The 18,500-nt window shown below is 42.3% G+C and overlaps 2 protein-coding genes across 4 annotated transcripts in view; one reads left to right on the top strand and one right to left on the bottom strand.

Annotated features, from left to right (window-relative positions):
- Window positions 1–18,500, top strand: part of LOC5501981 (Fanconi anemia group I protein) — a 60,353-nt gene that overhangs the window by 40,186 nt on the left and 1,667 nt on the right. Inside the window, exons 25-48 of one of the 3 annotated variants that reach the window (XM_048729491.1) lie at window positions 249–324; window positions 381–392; window positions 1,644–1,735; window positions 2,198–2,281; window positions 3,219–3,256; window positions 4,009–4,097; window positions 4,576–4,681; window positions 5,301–5,400; window positions 5,676–5,755; window positions 6,226–6,289; window positions 6,732–6,834; window positions 10,087–10,169; window positions 10,376–10,501; window positions 11,439–11,490; window positions 11,858–11,934; window positions 12,008–12,058; window positions 13,213–13,281; window positions 13,644–13,743; window positions 15,587–15,735; window positions 16,208–16,252; window positions 16,486–16,542; window positions 17,020–17,160; window positions 17,889–17,984; window positions 18,253–18,363. In XM_048729491.1, coding sequence (XP_048585448.1) covers window positions 249–324; window positions 381–392; window positions 1,644–1,735; window positions 2,198–2,281; window positions 3,219–3,256; window positions 4,009–4,097; window positions 4,576–4,681; window positions 5,301–5,400; window positions 5,676–5,755; window positions 6,226–6,289; window positions 6,732–6,834; window positions 10,087–10,169; window positions 10,376–10,501; window positions 11,439–11,490; window positions 11,858–11,934; window positions 12,008–12,058; window positions 13,213–13,281; window positions 13,644–13,743; window positions 15,587–15,735; window positions 16,208–16,252; window positions 16,486–16,542; window positions 17,020–17,160; window positions 17,889–17,984; window positions 18,253–18,363 — 2,001 coding nt within the window. Of the gene's footprint in view, window positions 1–248; window positions 331–380; window positions 393–1,640; window positions 1,736–2,197; window positions 2,282–3,218; window positions 3,257–4,008; window positions 4,098–4,575; window positions 4,682–5,300; window positions 5,401–5,675; window positions 5,756–6,225; window positions 6,290–6,731; window positions 6,835–10,086; window positions 10,170–10,375; window positions 10,502–11,438; window positions 11,491–11,857; window positions 11,935–12,007; window positions 12,059–13,212; window positions 13,282–13,643; window positions 13,744–15,586; window positions 15,736–16,207; window positions 16,253–16,485; window positions 16,543–17,019; window positions 17,161–17,888; window positions 17,985–18,252; window positions 18,364–18,500 lie in introns of all 3 variants that reach the window. The other 2 variants (XM_048729490.1, XM_048729492.1) reach the window with 2 other exon arrangements.
- Window positions 7,323–8,725, bottom strand: LOC5501993 (trace amine-associated receptor 6). Its single transcript, XM_048729496.1, has one exon. It carries the CDS (start codon window positions 8,627–8,629, stop codon window positions 7,652–7,654), a length of 978 nt encoding a protein of 325 aa, XP_048585453.1. The 5' UTR covers window positions 8,630–8,725; the 3' UTR covers window positions 7,323–7,651.

Here is an 18,500-nt window from a genome sequence, read left to right as displayed (position 1 = left end):
GCTGCCGTTTTGAACATTAGCCCTTCGTCCTAGCCCTTCGTTTTTTACTCCGACTACTATCTGTTTAACAGAGGCGTAATATAAAGAGGAGAGTGTAATCAACATGTTCCTTGGTTTAAACTAGGCGTGTTCCATCTGTGCTTTTTTGTTCGTGTAAAGTCTCTTTTTGGGCGGTCTAATTAATAATACCCGTAATTAAAGGCATTTTGCTCCTCTAACTTTTAACTAATTAGCCGTGTCCGTTGAAGGGCCATCTTCTGAGTGCTCTACAGCAATGTACTCTGTGGATCAGCGACAATGTGAGCAACCAAGATGACGATGATGATGACAGTAAGTGATTAAATCAATTGTGATCGTATGTGGACAAGGTGCGTGAGGAGATGATAATGACAGTAAGTGATTAAATCAATTGTGGTCGTATGTGGACAAGATGCGTGACGAGGGTGGTGCACTTTCGCAGGCGACATGTGATTTAAGGGTGTGGTGGAGACGCAGGCGACATGTGATTTAAGGGTGTGGTGGAGACGCAGGCGACATGTGATATAAGGGTGTGGTGGAGACGCAGGCGACAAGTGATTTAAGGGTGTGGTGGAGACGCAGGCGACATGTGATATAAGGGTGTGGCGGAGACGCAGGCGACATGTGTTATAAGGGTGTGGTGGAGACGCAAGACCGGCGTGACAGTGAACTAGTGAGGCTCGAGCGTCTGGTACACCCAGGTTACAGACAATGGGGGTATTTTGGGTCCTCCTCCTCAATATTTATTGCCCCCCCCTATGGGCCATTTATAATTTATGTTGATAAGTTAGTGATATATTTATTAGTTAGGCTAAGTTCAAACGTATTATCCATGAGCCGTATTTAATGCAAATACATGTAAATGAATCGAGTCGATTGTTTTATTTTCATTTGCTTGTATTTGCATTGAATACGGCTCATGGATAATACGACGTTTGAACTTAGCCTTAAAACACCTATTTCAAATAAGGCTGCACTCGGAGAATCTGTGTATCGTAACCCGCAGCGCTTCATTAAATTAGCAAATAAGCATAAATAACTAGAAATCGAGGTTTCAAAAGCTGTAGCATCCATGTTTATGTTCTTATGAACATTCACACGGCTTTCAGATACAAGAATTCAGCCGTTTATACGTTACCCACGAACCACCGCGGGCTACGACACATGGATTCTCAAGTGCAACCTTATTTGAAATAGGTGCATAAGAATAGGTATCATATTTTATGAGCATTGCTTGGTCCGTGTTCATCCGCAAGGACTCTTATAATTCTTATCTAGTTTCTTTTAGAAAAATTCTTGTCCAGTCGGTTTAAAAATAAATCTCTATTCGGCCAAACAGTCATGTGTCTGATTGATGTATGCTTGTGGGTTACTGTTGGGACTTTTTCTAGTTCTATAGGATAGGGGAATTACCCGTAAATGCTCGTTTTAGCGCCCCGCTTCGAATAAGTGCTCCTCTCCCCAAGGTGAAAAGCATTAAATAAAGTTTCTCCCTGAATTTTGAAAAATAGGCATTCTCGACGACGCTATAGCGAGCATACCTATGTTTTCTCTGCCCTAAATTATTGACAATGTATGAAACATGCGTTGTAACATGTTTGATCTTTATACATATTTTGTAGCAGAAAGCGTGGAACACATCTTCAACATGGTCGAGGATACGCTACAGTCTCTAACTCAGCGGATGATCAAGTCTGAACTCGAGGACTTTGAACTGGTGCGTTCTCACAGATCAGTCCTTGGACCTAATTTGCACACTGTCAATCAGAATGTGCTATTACGATAGCCTACAACTATAACACTATCTATAACCCGCTAACCTTTTAGTTTCAGAATGTATTGCACCCTAAAACTTCTTTTCTTATTAAAACTCTTGATGATCTCTATTAAAAATTAATTTGGGACTATAAGGCTGTAAATGCACAAGAATACATTTTGTTATAAGAAGAATACAAGTTATAATTTTTTTTCTGTTTTGCTGGCGTCAAAAAAGGGTGCGAAAACGCGTATCATGGAAAGCGGGAATATTCTCACCACCCTCCCCACCCCCAGTATTTTTAATTCCCTCCGTGGCGAAGGGCATCTTTTTGTTATTACACAAATAGTCTTTTTAAACCTTTGTTATCCTTATCTCCTGCATATAAGAGACACGCAAATGTGATATTCTTCATTTTTTCAGGACAAGTCTGCTGACTTTTCCACAGCTAACAGTGTGGGCGTAAAGAACAACATCTTTGCTCGGCTTGTGCTTGGGCTGTACGAGGTAGGACGTCTTTTAATGGGATATCAGTGGATTTAACGATATGCCCCGGGTAAAAATGTATCGTAAAATCGAGGTATCGTTACAAAGAGGTCCTCGATTTTATGATATAAAGAAAAATCCATTGAAAATATCGTTGTAGCGATGTCGGTTAATTATCAACTTTCACAAGTTAATAATATTGTAAGTGGACTCCGTGTAAGACTGTACAGTTACTCTTTGCAAGACTGTTATCTGCATTTATCAATATCTGTCAAATCAGAAAATCGATTGAATGTACGTTACATGTGTGGTGTCCTGCGTTTTACCCTTTTGGTCGATAGACAGAATCAGTGATATCGTTGTATGGAGATCAAAATTACGATTGCGAGAACAGATTTGTATCTTAAAATCGAGAATAGCGTTGTATCCAATATCGTAAGATAGAGGTAATTTCTTATACACTCCATTGTAATCCCGTCTGGAGAAGGGAACGCCATTGTAAAATCGAGGTTATTGTAAAATCCAGGTTCCATTGGAACCTGTATAATCTTTGCAAATGAATGAAAATAGACATAAATGATTCTGAATAATGGTGTTTTCGCAGCACAAGTTTTCGTGCTCTATCACCTTAACAGATTTTATTCGCGGATTTATAGAACCTGTTTTTTTTTTCGCGGATTTATAGAACATGTTTTTATTCACGGATTTATAGAACGTTTGTTTCCTTGGGGTTTCCCCCATAATTGTTCTTGTCAGTATAAAGACACGCTGTTTACACTCTGTTGTTGCGAACAGCGACGGCGCACACGTTGTATTTCTCCGCGCGCTAAAAGAAAAATGTGGTAGCTGAAATCTTGCGTGTGGACTGGTCGTAGACTCTCCGCCATCGTAAATCTAAAGGTTAGATTTGACAAAAAGCCCCAAGCTTAAACAAATTTTTGTTTGTTTCCCTTTTCAGCTGTTGCTCGAATTCACCTTTACTGAGGGAGAATTCAGGTACTAAGAGCTTACTGCGTTGTATTATGCCCTGCGTGTTTTTTTTTTATGTGAAAGTAGGATAAAAGCTGTTGTCCAGCTTCAGAGTTGTATTGGAGTTGACAGGATTGCCTGGTGGTGGTGGTTTTTATCAGCTAAAGAGCTCATGGCAGCGTTAATATGATTAGTTATAGATGAGATCAACCAACAAATATATATGTAATCTCTCAAACCCTAGGTCGTTACAAAAGGCGTAACCCTACTAATGGCATTGTAAAGGTTGCGATGTCGTTACAAAAGGCGTAACCCTACTAATGGCATTGTAAAGGTTGCGATGTCGTTACAAAAGGCGTAACCCTACTAATGGCATTGTAACGGTTGCGATGTCGTTACAAAAGGCGTAAACCTACTAATGGCATTGTAATGGTTGCGATGTCGTTACAAAAGGCGTAACCCTACTAATGGCATTGTAAAGGTTGCGATGTCGTTACAAAAGGCGTAACCCTACTAATGGCATTGTAATGGTTGCGATAATAGGTTAATGCAGGGGCGTAGCTAGAGGTGAGCCCGCACCCCGCCATCGGTCGTCAAAAAGCATGTTTGTTATTGAATATTAGCTAGATTTTTAAATACCACTTTTTATAAAATTTCTGCTTTCACCAAAAACTATCAGGAAATTCCACTGCTCACTGGCTACTGCCCTGTGTATTGGAAGGAGGCCTAATTATATTCTCTTATTATTAAACGCTCTTTACCGCCCACTATTTGTGTAGCCGCCAGTCTATTGAAGAGGTTCTTCAGCTGTTTGGTAATTACCACAACCTTGCAGAGATACTCCAAGAGAAGACCGCAGCACTTCCAGGTGGGTATAGAGATGGAGGGGGGTGTTTGATTACCACAACCTTGAGATACTCCATGAGAAGGCCGATCTGAAAAAGATGCCACTTTTAATTGGAGGTTTTCAAGTTTCAAATGATCATCTATGCCTTTATGATCTTCTATGCCGTTATGATCTTCTATGCCTTTATGATTTTCTATGCTTTTATGATCTTCTATGCCTTTATAATCTTCTATGCCTTTATGATCTTCTATGCTTTTATGATCTTCTATGCCTTTATGATCTTCTATGCCTTTATAATCTTTTATGCCTTTATAATCTTCTATGCCTTTATGATCTTCTATGCCTTTATGATCTTCTATGCCTTTATAATCTTCTATGCCTTTATAATCTTCTATGCCTTTGTGATCTTCTATGCCTTTATGATCTTCTATGCCTTTATGATCTTTACGCCTCTATGATCTTTACGCCTTTATGATCCTTACGCCTTTGTGGTGTTTAGGTAAGAAGGGGCGTACGGCTAGTAGCAGCAAGCATTCCTCGTCATCATCGTCACACAGCATGCTATCCCTGGGATGCATCGCCGAGATACTCGTGGCATTGTTCACGTGAGTCGAGAAACCATACATAGCCTACGGGCTGGGACATTTAGGGTTATTCGGATATATGTTTTGTTCACGATCATTCAGGGGTCATGTAGCACCAAAAGGGACGAGATACACTGGGTCGGCTCGCTTTTGACCCCCGCCCCTTACGACCCTTCGCCAGTTGGCTAGTACCACACATATACCGTTATGTGGTATAGCCCATTTTCAAAGAAATTCGAAATTTCTTTTATAATCGGGTTTCATTCAATTTATCTTCTACTGGGAAAACGTGTAGTAATGATAACTGTCGTAATAACTGTCCGTATTGACTAAGGTAACCAGGTTATAAAGAACATTTACCATTAAGAAAGACCACTATACATATTGCCGTCTCTAAATATAGTATTTGACGAACATTCGGGGATCCAAGGACCTTTGGGTAGCGCCCGAACTTTGGGACTCCCAGCATGCAACTGGAACATCGCATAATTTTTTTTGCCTCGGTTGCCGGTACGGCTAACCAATATACATACACCGTTTTTTCAAGCGTTGAACTTTATCGATATTTCCAGATTTTCCCTAATCTTCTGTATTTGTGCGTGTGGTTCTACATAACAATATACTGCTATGTTTTGTATAGTGATGTTATACCAAGCCATCAGGAGAGTATCAACTTTTTGCGAGCGGACGGGCACTTAGTCAAGTTCATACTGAACACGGCCCTGCAAAAACTGCGGCAGGTCAGTAAACGTGTTGGCTTTATTTGTCTTCAAAACTCGTCATTCCCACTTTCAGACGGAAATTTAAGAAGAATATTATAGTAGCCAAATTCATTAAATATTTTCATATCATGTTTCCCCACGCCTCCTTCGGGAAACCCCGCCCCCTTATGCGTGTAAGAGTCCACGTTATTGTCGTTCAAGCTAGCTCGAACCTGCACCCCCAACTATATTATGTAACAAGGCATCAAAACTAGCGGTGGTAAGTAACAGAGACATTACATGGTTTCTTTAAGATTGCCGACGGTGGTTCGTGTAATGGACCACGTGGATGCGACAAGGAGTATATCTACAAACAGTGCTGCACCGTGGCAAGGTACTTAGGGTCGAATTCGTTGTTGCGCGACCTCGACCAATCCAAAATCCAAGTGTCGCTTAGTTGAGCGCGTAGTCAAACCGACTAAACCAATCGATGGCTTTCTTGTTTTCACTGTCGCGTCATTTGACTGCACACAGCAAGAGAATTGATTGATCGCGGTGGTATAATTGACTGTGCTCTATTCTACTTTGCTTTTAGATGGTTATTTCGAGATTTTATCCCAATATTTTTTCTTTCAATATACGAGATACGAGAGAGTGAAACAGGCCGGTTGGTGAAATATGCACATTTTGCGTTATTTGGAATGTGCGCACGTTTAAATCAGGGATACACTTTCGTTGAAATACGAATATCCGAACGTTGAAGCATGTCTACCAGGGGGTTGGACGCCTTTTTTATAGTATTTATGTCTTTTTTAAGGTAGCACATACGTGCATTTAGAAATCTTTGTTTTTCCTTGTTTTTAGAGTGTTTATGAGGCACATATCGGGTACCAGCAGCTTTCAAGAAGACGCAAGCAGGAAAGACAAGGTAAATAGAATAATGGTTCTACTGCATTCATGTGTATATCTGTATAGAACTTCCGCCAGTGGTACTGGCGCGGAAGGCACAAAAAAAAACTAGGCTCCAGATCAGGTGGCCGCATGTATGTATTGTTAGTAAACACTGTCACAGAGGATGGGCACTTCCGGAGTGCTTATTTCGTCCCCAGTGGTTCTTTTTCGGAGACGGGGTCTCCGGTTTGGTGTCCTAATTAAGACTTACTAGACTTAAAGGATGTGATACGCGACTTTAAGTAAAATTTTCACGTTCAAAGAGACATTGTCATCCCATTTAAAGATCAGTCAAATGCAATGATTTGCTGCGGTATTTGAAAAACGCTTCGGATGTTGCAGACACCTGGTTATTACATGTTTCGTCTACCTTGTTCCTCGTATTTCTGTCCGTCTGACCGCCTGACGTCTGTCCTCAGGGAAAGAAGGTCTCGAGTCTATGTCTAGATGGACTATGTCTCGTGGTGACCATCACCTGCCATCACTACCCAAGCAAGCTCATCTCCTTCCTCTCCTTCATCGGTAAGCGTCCACACCCATTTAGAGGCCTTAAATTAAATTCATGAGGTTCTACGCTGATAAAATCTATTCGATATGCAACAACAAATTTGGTCAAAACTGAAACTAAACACATGAAGAACAAAAAAACTGGTTAAACCTGAAACTAAATTATACCTTCTAATCATCTCATTGTTTTGCTTTGTTTTTTTCTATAAGGCTTTTAGTCAAACCATATATTGGCTCTGCAACAGAGAAATACGACCAATATTGATCGTTACACTACTTCCTTGACCTAAAAACTCGATTGTAAGCGCGTTCGTAATTAAAGATTTCTAACATAAGACAGATTTATAAGTCGCTCAAAATTTACACTTCAATGTGAAATCCCCGCATTTTGTCAAATATAATTGCTTGTGAACGCACCAATAATAGCGAACCTATTCATCTCGGTTGTAATCTGTAATCCAGATAAATGAAAATGATTATTTATTTTGCCTGTATTTTCTTTCTTTTGATTGATTCATTTTATTCCGTTGATTTGCAAGATGGGGAAACAAATTTTATCAGAAAATTCGGCGTTTCGTACGATATTTGATAATTCTTCTTTAAAACTGTAGATATTTAGTTTTTTTTAAATATACTCTATAATCCAATAGAAAAAAATCTAATGGTTTGCTATAGTACCCTCTAAACCTAGATAAGTGATGCTACATCTCATGTGTGCGCAGGTTTACAATGGTTTCTTTTGCCTGTTTTCGCCTGGCACCAAATCTCTTTTACGCGCCAGCGCAACAGCGCAGGGTTAAGGCACGCAGAACTCGTACGTCTTGTGGCAGGTTTAAAGGCTGTTGCTGCAATAGCCTTTGATGACTGACTTCGCCGCGCGCCGTATCTCTTTCATTCGCCAGCAAAACAGCGCAGGGTTTAGACACGAGTTGAGGTAAAGGACAGGGAACGTGCTAAATGCCGCTACGTACAACTGATGCGTCATACCTCCAAGCCGCATTTGTACCAAGCCCACACATCCGTACGGCAAAAAACAGGTCAGAAATAGTACAAACACAAGCAACATGGTCACTACGGACTTCCGGAACTTGGCCATCACAAGCACCGTCCTCATAGCTTGCGCAGTCTGCGAGCTGATCTGAACCGTGTGTCGCCTCAGCGCCAGCGCTATTTTGATGTTGCATAACGCTATGACCGCCAAGCAAGCGAAGAATACCAGGGAGCCGAATACGATAAGGATGGAATAGGACGTGCCGAAACCTTCGCTTAGAAGTCTCCCTGTGACAATAGCCAACGCGACGAGCAGTATAGGCGCGGAGAGAAAAAGCGTGCGTGACAATGTCACAACTTGTGTGTACCGGAGGTGAAGCCTTATCGCGAGATAGCGCTCAAATGAGATCGCCGTTAGGCAAAGCAGCGAAAAGTACACGAAGAACGCTCCGAAGATCTCCGACGCGACGCCAGAAACGCAAAACGCGTCCGTCAGCGCCTTAGACGGATCCGTGCCGTCCGGTCCCTTGAGGCGCAAGGCGATGGCGTTTCGCACGATAGAGGAAGGCTGAGCTAGAAGGCCGACGCCACAATCCGCGATCGCCATCATAAAGAGTAAGTAGTTAGGCGGCGTGTGCAGTGAGGAAGTCTTGTAGATGGTGAGTAAGACAATCGCATTTCCAAGTACCGCGACAACTGACATGATCCCATTCACGAAGCACGAGGCGATTATCGCCTTCCGCACGAAAGGTACGTAGTCCAGGCTCGTGGAGATGAAGAGGCAGCCAAAGGTGATATTACTCGCGCTCTTCTCGTTCATACTTAGCACTATCACAACTCCGGGAGAAGACAACTTACCACGGCAAGTAGCGTGCTGTATCACAAACCAGTACTCAAGAGAGTTGAGATGAGCCTCAATATTGCCTCACTGACCCTTATTCATCCTACATCATATGAAGTTAACCCAAATAATTGTAAGAGAGCGCGTCATCTGTCATCTTGACCGATGACAGCACATCCAATTAGAAAAGATTCTTGGCCACATATTTTTATTAGATCCCAAGTACCGACTTCATTCTATCGAAATAACTTATTTGCAATCTTTATTAAAGTTGTGTTTACTATTCTCGCGGAAATTACTAGTGAGAATTTTAATCAAGCAAAACCGTGTACGAATCGATATCAGTCGTTTTGTTAACCAAGAAAATCAACGTTTTATTTTCCCCTTTTTTGAGAAAAACCGACTCCCTGTTTGCATGTACATTGTGAGCTATCGGTTATTCTTTTTTGTCTACTATAATGAGGAGCGTTGGTAACTCGTTGCCTAGATTATTCCTCAATCAAATTTTTACTCACGCAAAGCAAATACCTCTAAAATGAAAATAAAAAAACAGCAACCTGCCGAAGTTATAATAAAAAAAATTACCTTTTTTTTATTTCATTTCGTTTTCAACTTTTTGTCGCTCAGGATTTTTTAATCTTACACGAGCTAACATTTAATTTATATTCCCATAATATGCATGTACTAACCTAAAGGGGAGTTATGGAAACATATGTTAAAATCAATTGGAAACAATTTGCCCCTAAAATATACAATGACGACAGGAGGAACAGAGAGTGGGCTTTTTGTCAGAATTACAGCATTTACTGCAAAACCAGATGAAGGAAATTTCCGTTACAATGGCAGTGTTTAGTAAAATGAGCGAATATTGTAGTATCAGGCTATTACTTTGAGGAACAGGACGTTTAATACTACTAATAAAAAAATGTTTACATAGCCGTTAATATCATCAATATCGTCGCACTTCTGTGGAGACAAAGAAAACGTTATAAAAAAATTAGCATTGAAAATCTAAGTACAGGATAAACTTAATGTGTAGGGCAAAAGGTATTATGATTATATTATTATGATATAAACTTTTAAGAAAATATTAAGATTATTAGATTGAAACCTGGGAAGCTTTCCTTCAGCAAAACGTGAATTGCTGTCAATTGAACTTTTTTGTTGGTCCTATACACGAGATATATAGTTATATATTTTAACAATAAAGCCCTAGTTTATTGCTTACGGAGCTTCCTTAAACTTTTTATCACTGGTAAAAGAAATCCAAAAGGAGGGCATCTGGCAATCTTTAATTTAATTGAACTCTTCAAATCTTACATTGATTTGGATAAAGATAAACTATTACTTTTGCGGTAAGAAGGACGGCGTGGCTAGCAATAAAATGCTCAGCTCGTGTGTGCGATTTCAAAGCAACCGCGTTTTGTCTGTTTTAGAAACCTCGTTATCTGATAATGAAGAAGCTAATGAGACTGTCGGAGACCAAGAGAGAATTTACGCTCACATCAGACGCCTACAGGTAGTATTCCCCTCGATATTGTCATTGCATACCTACTAAACCCCTCCCTTTTTACCCATAATCATCCTTCCGCTATCCCTCGAGCACCCCTCCCCTTTCCCTTTCCCTCTTCTTTATGTGCTTCCGATTCCTCCCCCTTCCTCTCCTTTCCTGCTCCATTTATTCACCTTCCCCTCCTCATCTTCTCACTCAATCCCCCTCTGTAGCGCCTCATCATGGACGTCATCTCGTCATCATCACCTGAGGAGAGCGACATGAGTGTGAAGGATACTACGACCCTAGTACATGTACTCAGCCAACTGTCCCAGCATTTAGACCCCGAACAGCAGCAGGTACGTACCCACGCATAGACCGCATAGACACAAAATAACAGCTAGACCCAGAACAACAGCAGATACGTCCCCAATAACAGCTAGACCCCGAACAATAGCAGATAGGTCCCAACACCTAGACCCAGAACAAAGGCAGATGGATCCCAACACCTAGACCCAGAACAACGACAGATAGGTTACAGCATCTAGACCCGAACGGCAGATAGGTCCAAACACCTCGACCTAGAACAACGGCATATAGGTCCCAACACCTTGACCCAGAACAACGGCATATAGGTCCCAACACCTTGACCTAGAGCAACAACAGATAGAGCACAACACCTAGACCCAGCACAACAACAGATAGATCCCAACACCTAGACTCAGAACAACGGCAGATAGATCCCAACACTTAGACTCAGAACAACGACAGATAGGTTACAGCATCTAGACCCAGAACAACGGCAGATAGATCCCAACACCTAGACCCAGAACAACGGCAGATAGATCCCAACACCTAGACCCAGAACAACGGCAGATAGATCCCAACACCTAGACCCAGAACAACGGCAGATAGATCCCAAAACCTAGACTCAGGACAACAGCAGATAGGTCCCAACACCTAGACCCAGAACAACAGCAGATAGGTCCCAACACCTAGACCCAGAACAACAACAGATAGATCCCAACACCTAGACTCAGAACAACGGCAGATTACAGCATCTAGACCCAGAACAACAGCAGATAGGTCCCAACACCTAGACCCAGAACAACAACAGATAGATCCCAACACCTAGACCCAGCACAACGGCAGATAGGTCTCAACACCTAGACCTATATGTATAGTATTAACGACAGACACTTGTAAAATGGGATTTGGTGATCCTTCCAGCTATAATATATCTACTTTGTGTATAATTATTGGTTCTTGTCCAAAACAGTTGTTGTGCTTGTCTAGTTTTCAGAGCTGCACTCTTGGGTCCACACTGTTTGCAAAGAGCAGAACGTTGGTAAGCATATACTATACAAGCCTCCCTCGCGAAAATTCAATAACAGCTTGTTTGTGTTGAACCGGCACAATAACAAGCAGTGGTAACACAAGCTCGAATTATGAAATTTCTTGAGAGTTGACTGCGACATTGGTAGATTGGTAAACATTTTAATGTCCTTAAAAGACTGTTTACTGGGCGCACTTTCTCTGAGCCATGTGCATACATCGCCCAACAATGTTGGTGCAGCTGCGCTTGGCTGATCATGGAACAAAGGCAATGTTGATTAACTACTCTGCAGCAACTCTTTGCATGTTGTTTGCATGGGGCTCGAGATTGACCACCCCTTTGAATATCTAACTGAAAGACCTCTACTGTTTTCTATCAGACGATACGGCACTTACAAAGGCTTTAATTACCTTGCTGGCTTCCCTGACGTTCCGATGCAAAACTAGCGTCTCTCTGGTAGGTCATTGTTGTTGTACCATAGAGGTATGCCATTGCTTTTCGTTTTATCATTTTTGATGTGTTTTATAAGATACGAGAGATCGCACAAGACGTGCACAGTCAACTTGGAGACATAGATGAGGTATAAAGAATCTGTTTACATGCACGTTATGTCATATAAATTATCCTTTTTCAGGTTAGTACAGTATTATATTTAAGATTCTGCTTCTGGTCTACAAGGAATTAAACTGCCTAGCGCCTTCTTATTCCATTATCCATCCATCCATCCACCCCACCCTACCCTACCCTACCCAACCCTACCCAACCCTACCCAACCCTACCCAACCCTACCCAACCCTACCCAACCCTACCCAACCCTACCCAACCCTACCCTTCCTTACCCTACCCTACCCAAACCTACCTTACCCCACCCTACCCTTCCCTACCCTACACTACCCTACCCAACCCTACCCTACCCAACCCTACCCAACCCTGCCTACCCTACCCAAACCGACCGTACCCTACCCAACCCTACCCAACTCTACACTACACTACCCTACCCTACCCAAACCTACCCTACCCTACACTACCTAACCCTACCTTTCCCTACCCTACCCTACCCTACCCTACCCAAACCTACCTTACCCTACCCTACCCTACCTAACCTAACCTTACCCTACCCTACCCTACCCTACCCAAACCGACCCTACCCTACCCAAACCGACCCTACCCTACCCAACCCTACCCTACCCAACCCTACACTACCCTACCCTACCCAACCCTACACTACCCAACCCTACACTACCCAACCCTACCCTACCCAAACCTACCCAACCCTACCCTACCCTACCCAAACCTATGCTATACTATTGTCTGACTTACCCCACCCTCTTACCGTTATCTACCCTATCCTAGCTATCATACCCCATCCTCCTACCATCATCTACCCTATCCTACCTACTCCACTCTCCTACCATTATCTAACCCCATCCTCATACACCATCCTCCTACTATTATCTAAACTATCCTATTCCCCACCCTATACCCTGCCTTATTGGCTTGTCCTGCCAAATAATACAAAAAAAAAGCATTTTTAACCTGCAGGAACTATGGCTTCAATTGTATTGACAAGAAACCATACAAATGTTCATTTAAAAATACAACCAATTATGCAGTAGCTGTAAAACAGCAATAAGGAAAACAACACAATGAAGCAGAAGTTAAATCAACAACAATTAGATTAAGAGCAACAGTGAACATTCTATAATTCATTGGGTGATTGTGTTCTAATTGCAGGACATAGAGGTAGAGAATAGGACCCACTTCGCTATTATCAATCAAAGGACGGCTGCGCCAACGGTAACGGTAAGTCTAATCCTTGTAATTTAATGCTAGAGAAGACTGTATTAAACGAACAGAAATACCTCTCATTTTTTTTACTTCATACCCTTGAATCTTATTTAAATTTTGGGGTATCAATCTAGAAAAGCTTTTTATAACTTTCTAAAATGTTTACTACGTAATACTATGACCACATGGTTCTGTTTGATCAATCGAAGCTTTGGCGATATACTTTATAGATATTATCGATATTTTTTTATATTTATGCTTTCCAAAGCGTGTACCTTATTGTTTCTGTTGTTGCTATTCTATGAATGCTATTATAAGTATGCTGCTCTCTGTAGTATGGCTACAATCGTCCTTATTGTTTCTATTATGGTCTGCAGCTGGTTTTGATGCACCAGATCGATACTGTCCTGGAGGAGGTGGACTGGACGATGGTGAAGATACGTGCTGACCTGACCCTACCCCCATCAGGCAGCTCTGGTAATGTCAACACAACAGAAGCTCCTGCTGGCTCGAGCAGTGAAATATTTTCGAGTTGTTCATAATACTGGATTGTTTGACCTGTTTGTATTTTCTGATTGGTTGGATGTGTTCATAACACCTGATTGGTTGGATGTGTTCATAACACCTGATTGGTTGGACGTGTTCAAAACACCTGATTGGTTGGACGTGTTCATAACACCTGTTTGGTTGGATGTGTTCATAACACCTGATTGGTTGGACGTGTTCATAACACCTGTTTGGTTGGATGTGTTCATAACACCTGATTGGTTGGACGTGTTCATAACACCTGATTGGTTGGACGTGTTCATAACACCTGATTGGTTGGACGTGTTCGTAACACCTGATTGGTTGGAAGTGTTCGTAACACCTGATTGGTGGACGTGTTCGTAACACCTGATTGGTTGGACGTGTTCATAACACCTGATTGGTTGGACGTGTTCATAACACCTATTGGTTGGACGTGTTCGTAACACCTGATTGGTTGGACGTGTTCGTAACACCTGATTGGTTGGACGTGTTCGTAACACCTGATTGGTTGGACGTGTTCGTAACACCTGATTGGTTGGACGTGTTCGTAACACCTGATTGGTTGGACGTGTTCATAAGCCCTGATTGGTTGGACGTGTTCATAACACCTGATTGGTTGGACGTGTTCGTAAAACCTGATTGGTTGGACGTGTTCGTAACACCTGATTGGTTGGACGTGTTCGTAACACGTGATTGGTTGGACGTGTTCGTAACACCTGATTGGTTGGACGTGTTCGTAACACTTGATTGGTTGGACGTGTTCGTAACACCTGATTGGTTGGACGTGTTCATAAAACCTGATTGGTTGGACGTGTTCATAAGCCCTGGTTGGTTGGACGTGTTCGTAACACCTGATTGGTTGGACGTGTTCGTAACACCTGATTGGTTGGACGTGTTTATAAGCCCTGGTTGGTTGGATGTGTTCGTAACACCTGATTGGTTGGAAGTGTTCATAACACCTGATTGGTTGGACGTGTTCGTAACACCTGATTGGTTGGACATGTTCATAAGCCCTGATTGGTTGGACGTGTTTATAAGCCCTGATTGGTTGGACATGTTCGTAACACCTGATTGGTTGGACGTGTTCATAAAACCTGATTGGTTGGACGTGTTCGTAACACCTGATTGGTTGGACGTGTTCGTAACACCTGATTGGTTGGACGTGTTCGTAACACCTGATTGGTTGGACGTGTTCATAAGCCCTGATTGGTTGGACGTGTTCATAAGCCCTGATTGGTTGGACGTGTTCGTAACACCTGATTGGTTGGACGTGTTCGTAACACCTGATTGGTTGGACGTGTTCGTAACACCTGATTGGTTGGACGTGTTCGTAACACCTGATTGGTTGGACGTGTTCGTAACACCTGATTGGTTGGACGTGTTCATAAAACCTGATTGGTTGGACGTGTTCATAAGCCCTGGTTGGTTGGATGTGTTCGTAACACCTGATTGGTTGGACGTGTTCGTAACACCTGATTGGTTGGACGTGTTCGTAACACCTGATTGGTTGGACGTGTTCGTAACAACTGATTAGTTGGACGTGTTCGTAACACCTGATTGGTTGGACGTGTTCATAAAACCTGATTGGTTGGACGTGTTCATAAGCCCTGGTTGGTTGGATGTGTTCGTAACACCTGATTGGTTGGATGTGTTCGTAACACCTGATTTGTTGGATGTGTTTGTAACACCTGATTGGTTGGATGTGTTCATAACACCTGATTGATCGATATCATGATACGTGACTGTTGGTCTTTTTGGTAATCTATTTTATAAGTGCTTTATTTGCTTTTAGACGACAAGTTGCCCAGCTCTCCTGACAACACGCAAAGGAACTCATTAGAGACAGCCATCTGCCATCGGCTTATAGGGCTTGTGATGGCATTCCATGAGCTGGCACAGTCTGCGTTACCAGATGGGCCATGTACTGAGGCCACTCTCAAGGTAATTACCCATTTTGTACTCATCATTACGCACTCCCCATACATAATCTCATAACCCGAACTCGTATATCCAATGTGCTGTATTTCCTGAAACCATGAAACCCCCACAACCCGAACTTGGGTTCCACCTGTATATACTCCTTGATACCGTAAAACCCTCATAACACGAACTCGAGTACCACTCCCACATACCCCTTGAAACCGTAAAACCCATATTACCTGAACATGGGTAACTCTAATATTCTGCCAGACCACAAACACACTTAATTTTTTCTATCGCTAATCTTTCATTTATTTCTATTTATCTTTCTTTGAGGGCTGCTGATGTGGTTCCTTTTGATGATCTTTTCCTATTCCCATGTGAAATGTCGTTGTTCCTTTTCAAGTATTGTTGCTGTTGTTACCGTTCTTCTTGGTGTTGTTACTTTGTGCTTGATTAATGTTGACTTCAATATCACGTATGATTGTTCTAGGCTCTGACCAAGCTGTATGTATCCCTAGGATCAGTTGCTAAATATGTAAGTGATGAGTATGCTCATTTCTCGAATATTTAATTTTTACGTCCATACTATCCATTTTTTAAATCCATGTGTCCGCTGGACAGAGACGCTATGGACGCACAAAGAGGGAGCCTCGGGTTGAGGCAATTTGTTGCCGCCGTCGTATCTTTTAGGATAATTAATAGTATCTTCAAGAGGTCCCTGTTAGTAAATGACGAAGGCAAACTAAACGATTCATCTTTTTTTCTCAGTACACAAGTCTTTATAATCAGCGCCTTGGCTATCTGTCTCCAAAGTTTGAGAAATTGGTAAGAAACTTTCAAGTTTAGAATGTTCCACCAAATAATATGTTACTTTAAAAGTATTGACCTGTTTTACAAATCTTTTCCATTGCTCTTTGAGAACCAAAAATATTGACAATTTTTAAAACATATTTTTTAAATATTTTTAAAAAAAACTTTTTTAAATATGTTATTATAATTGGCTAGGCTGCAACCAATTACCTCCTACGAGTATCAACTTGAAATTGCCAAGAATGTTATTGCTATCAAGTTTGACATTGGATGTTTTTAATTGTATTAATAGCTTTACCTACATTTCTATAAAAAAAAAAAACAGAACTATGCATTATTGCCGTTGTTGTTATTTTGAATATCATCGTCGATTTGTGGAGAATCTTTAAAATTACAATATGCGTTAAACTGTCCTTTTGGTTCTCACGCTTAAAATGAGGTAGATAAAATAAATTTGACTGTTTCTCACTTTTCATGTATTTGTGGCTCCAGGTGAAGTTGAGTGGTACTCATCTATCCCAACAAGTTTATGCCCTCATCACCTACATACAGTCCGCTCAGGCGCTGTCACTGCAAGAGCATGTCGGCAAGGCCAAGAAAAAGGCCCCTAAGGGACAGGCCGTTCCTGGCAAGGTAGACACCACAATACCCACGCACAATACGCGCCCGCTAACCCCTACCATCACACAATCCGCGCACGCGCACATCTCCTATCACACAATCCTCGCACGCGCACATCTCCTACCACACAATCCACGCACGCGCACATCTCCTATCACACAATCTAAGCACGCGCACATCTCCTATCGCACAATCCGCGCACGCGCACATCTCCTATCGCACAATACGCGCCCGCTAACCCCTACCATCACACAATCCGCGCACGCTCACCCTTTCCATTACACAATCCACGCACGCGCACATCTCCTATCACACAATCCACGCACGCGCACATCTCCTATCACACAATCCGCGCACGCTCACCCCTACCATCACACAATCCGCGCATGCTCACCCTTTCCATCACACAATCTACGCACGGGCACCCCTTCTATCACACAATCCACGCACGCTCACATCTCCTATCACACAATCCACGCGCGCGCACATCTCCTTCCACACAATCCACGAACGCGCACATCTCCTATCACACAATCCACGCACGCGCACATCTCCTATCACACAATCCACACACGGGCACATCAATCACACAATCTAAGCATCCTATCACACAATACCCTTTCCATCACACAATCCACGCGCCATCTTCCTATCGCGCAATCCATGTGAACACACCCGTGTCTTCCGACCAGCCTGTCTGTCGTTATACGCTTTCAATCTTTAATGACTTGTCTTCACAGGCGAAAGTGATGAAGGAGATGAAGTTCATACCGAATCTGATCTACGCCATTGAACAGTATGAGAAATTCCTGATTCAGCTTTCCAAGAAATCAAAGGTGAGATACTGGTACATTGTTATGGTGAGAGCTTTCCAAGAAGTCAAAAAAGAGAAACCTTGTACGCTGTTCGGGTGAGGGCTTTCCAAGAAGTCAAAGGTTCGAGACCTGATTCCGTGCGTGATTGCGCGCACTGCACATGACCGTGAAACTGGCAAACACGGTGGATTGTTGGGAGGTATGTGACGTGCATATTTACTGGAGGGTATCGCGTAGTAACATTTTAAATAGAAGTTGCTGTTATTTAACAACTTTTATTTTATCTCAGATCAATCTGATGGAACATATAAAGCGAAGCACCGCCCGCGACTTTCGCATCAATGGCGCTACTTTGGAGGCTGCACTTCGAGAGGAGTCTAGTGACGAGGAGGACGAGGAGGTGGGTACTTAAAACATTGTACACATTTACCGATGGCTATTTAACACATTGTACACGTATACCGAGAGGGGTCTAGTGACGAGGCGATGGCTATTTAACACATTGTACACGTGTACCGAGAGGAGTCTGGTGACGAG

The sequence above is a fragment of the Nematostella vectensis genome, chromosome 6, assembly GCF_932526225.1.
Source record: "Nematostella vectensis chromosome 6, jaNemVect1.1, whole genome shotgun sequence".
NCBI classification, from domain to species: Eukaryota; Metazoa; Cnidaria; class Anthozoa; order Actiniaria; family Edwardsiidae; genus Nematostella; species Nematostella vectensis.
The sequence above is the reverse complement of the archived record's forward strand: the minus strand, read 5'-3'. Positions and strand labels throughout refer to the sequence as shown.

What these genes read in the sequence shown, in the direction of transcription:
- LOC5501993 (XM_048729496.1), bottom strand. Translation starts at nt 8,629, where the DNA reads ATGAACGAGAAGAGCGCGAGTAATATCACCTTTGGCTGCCTCTTCATC.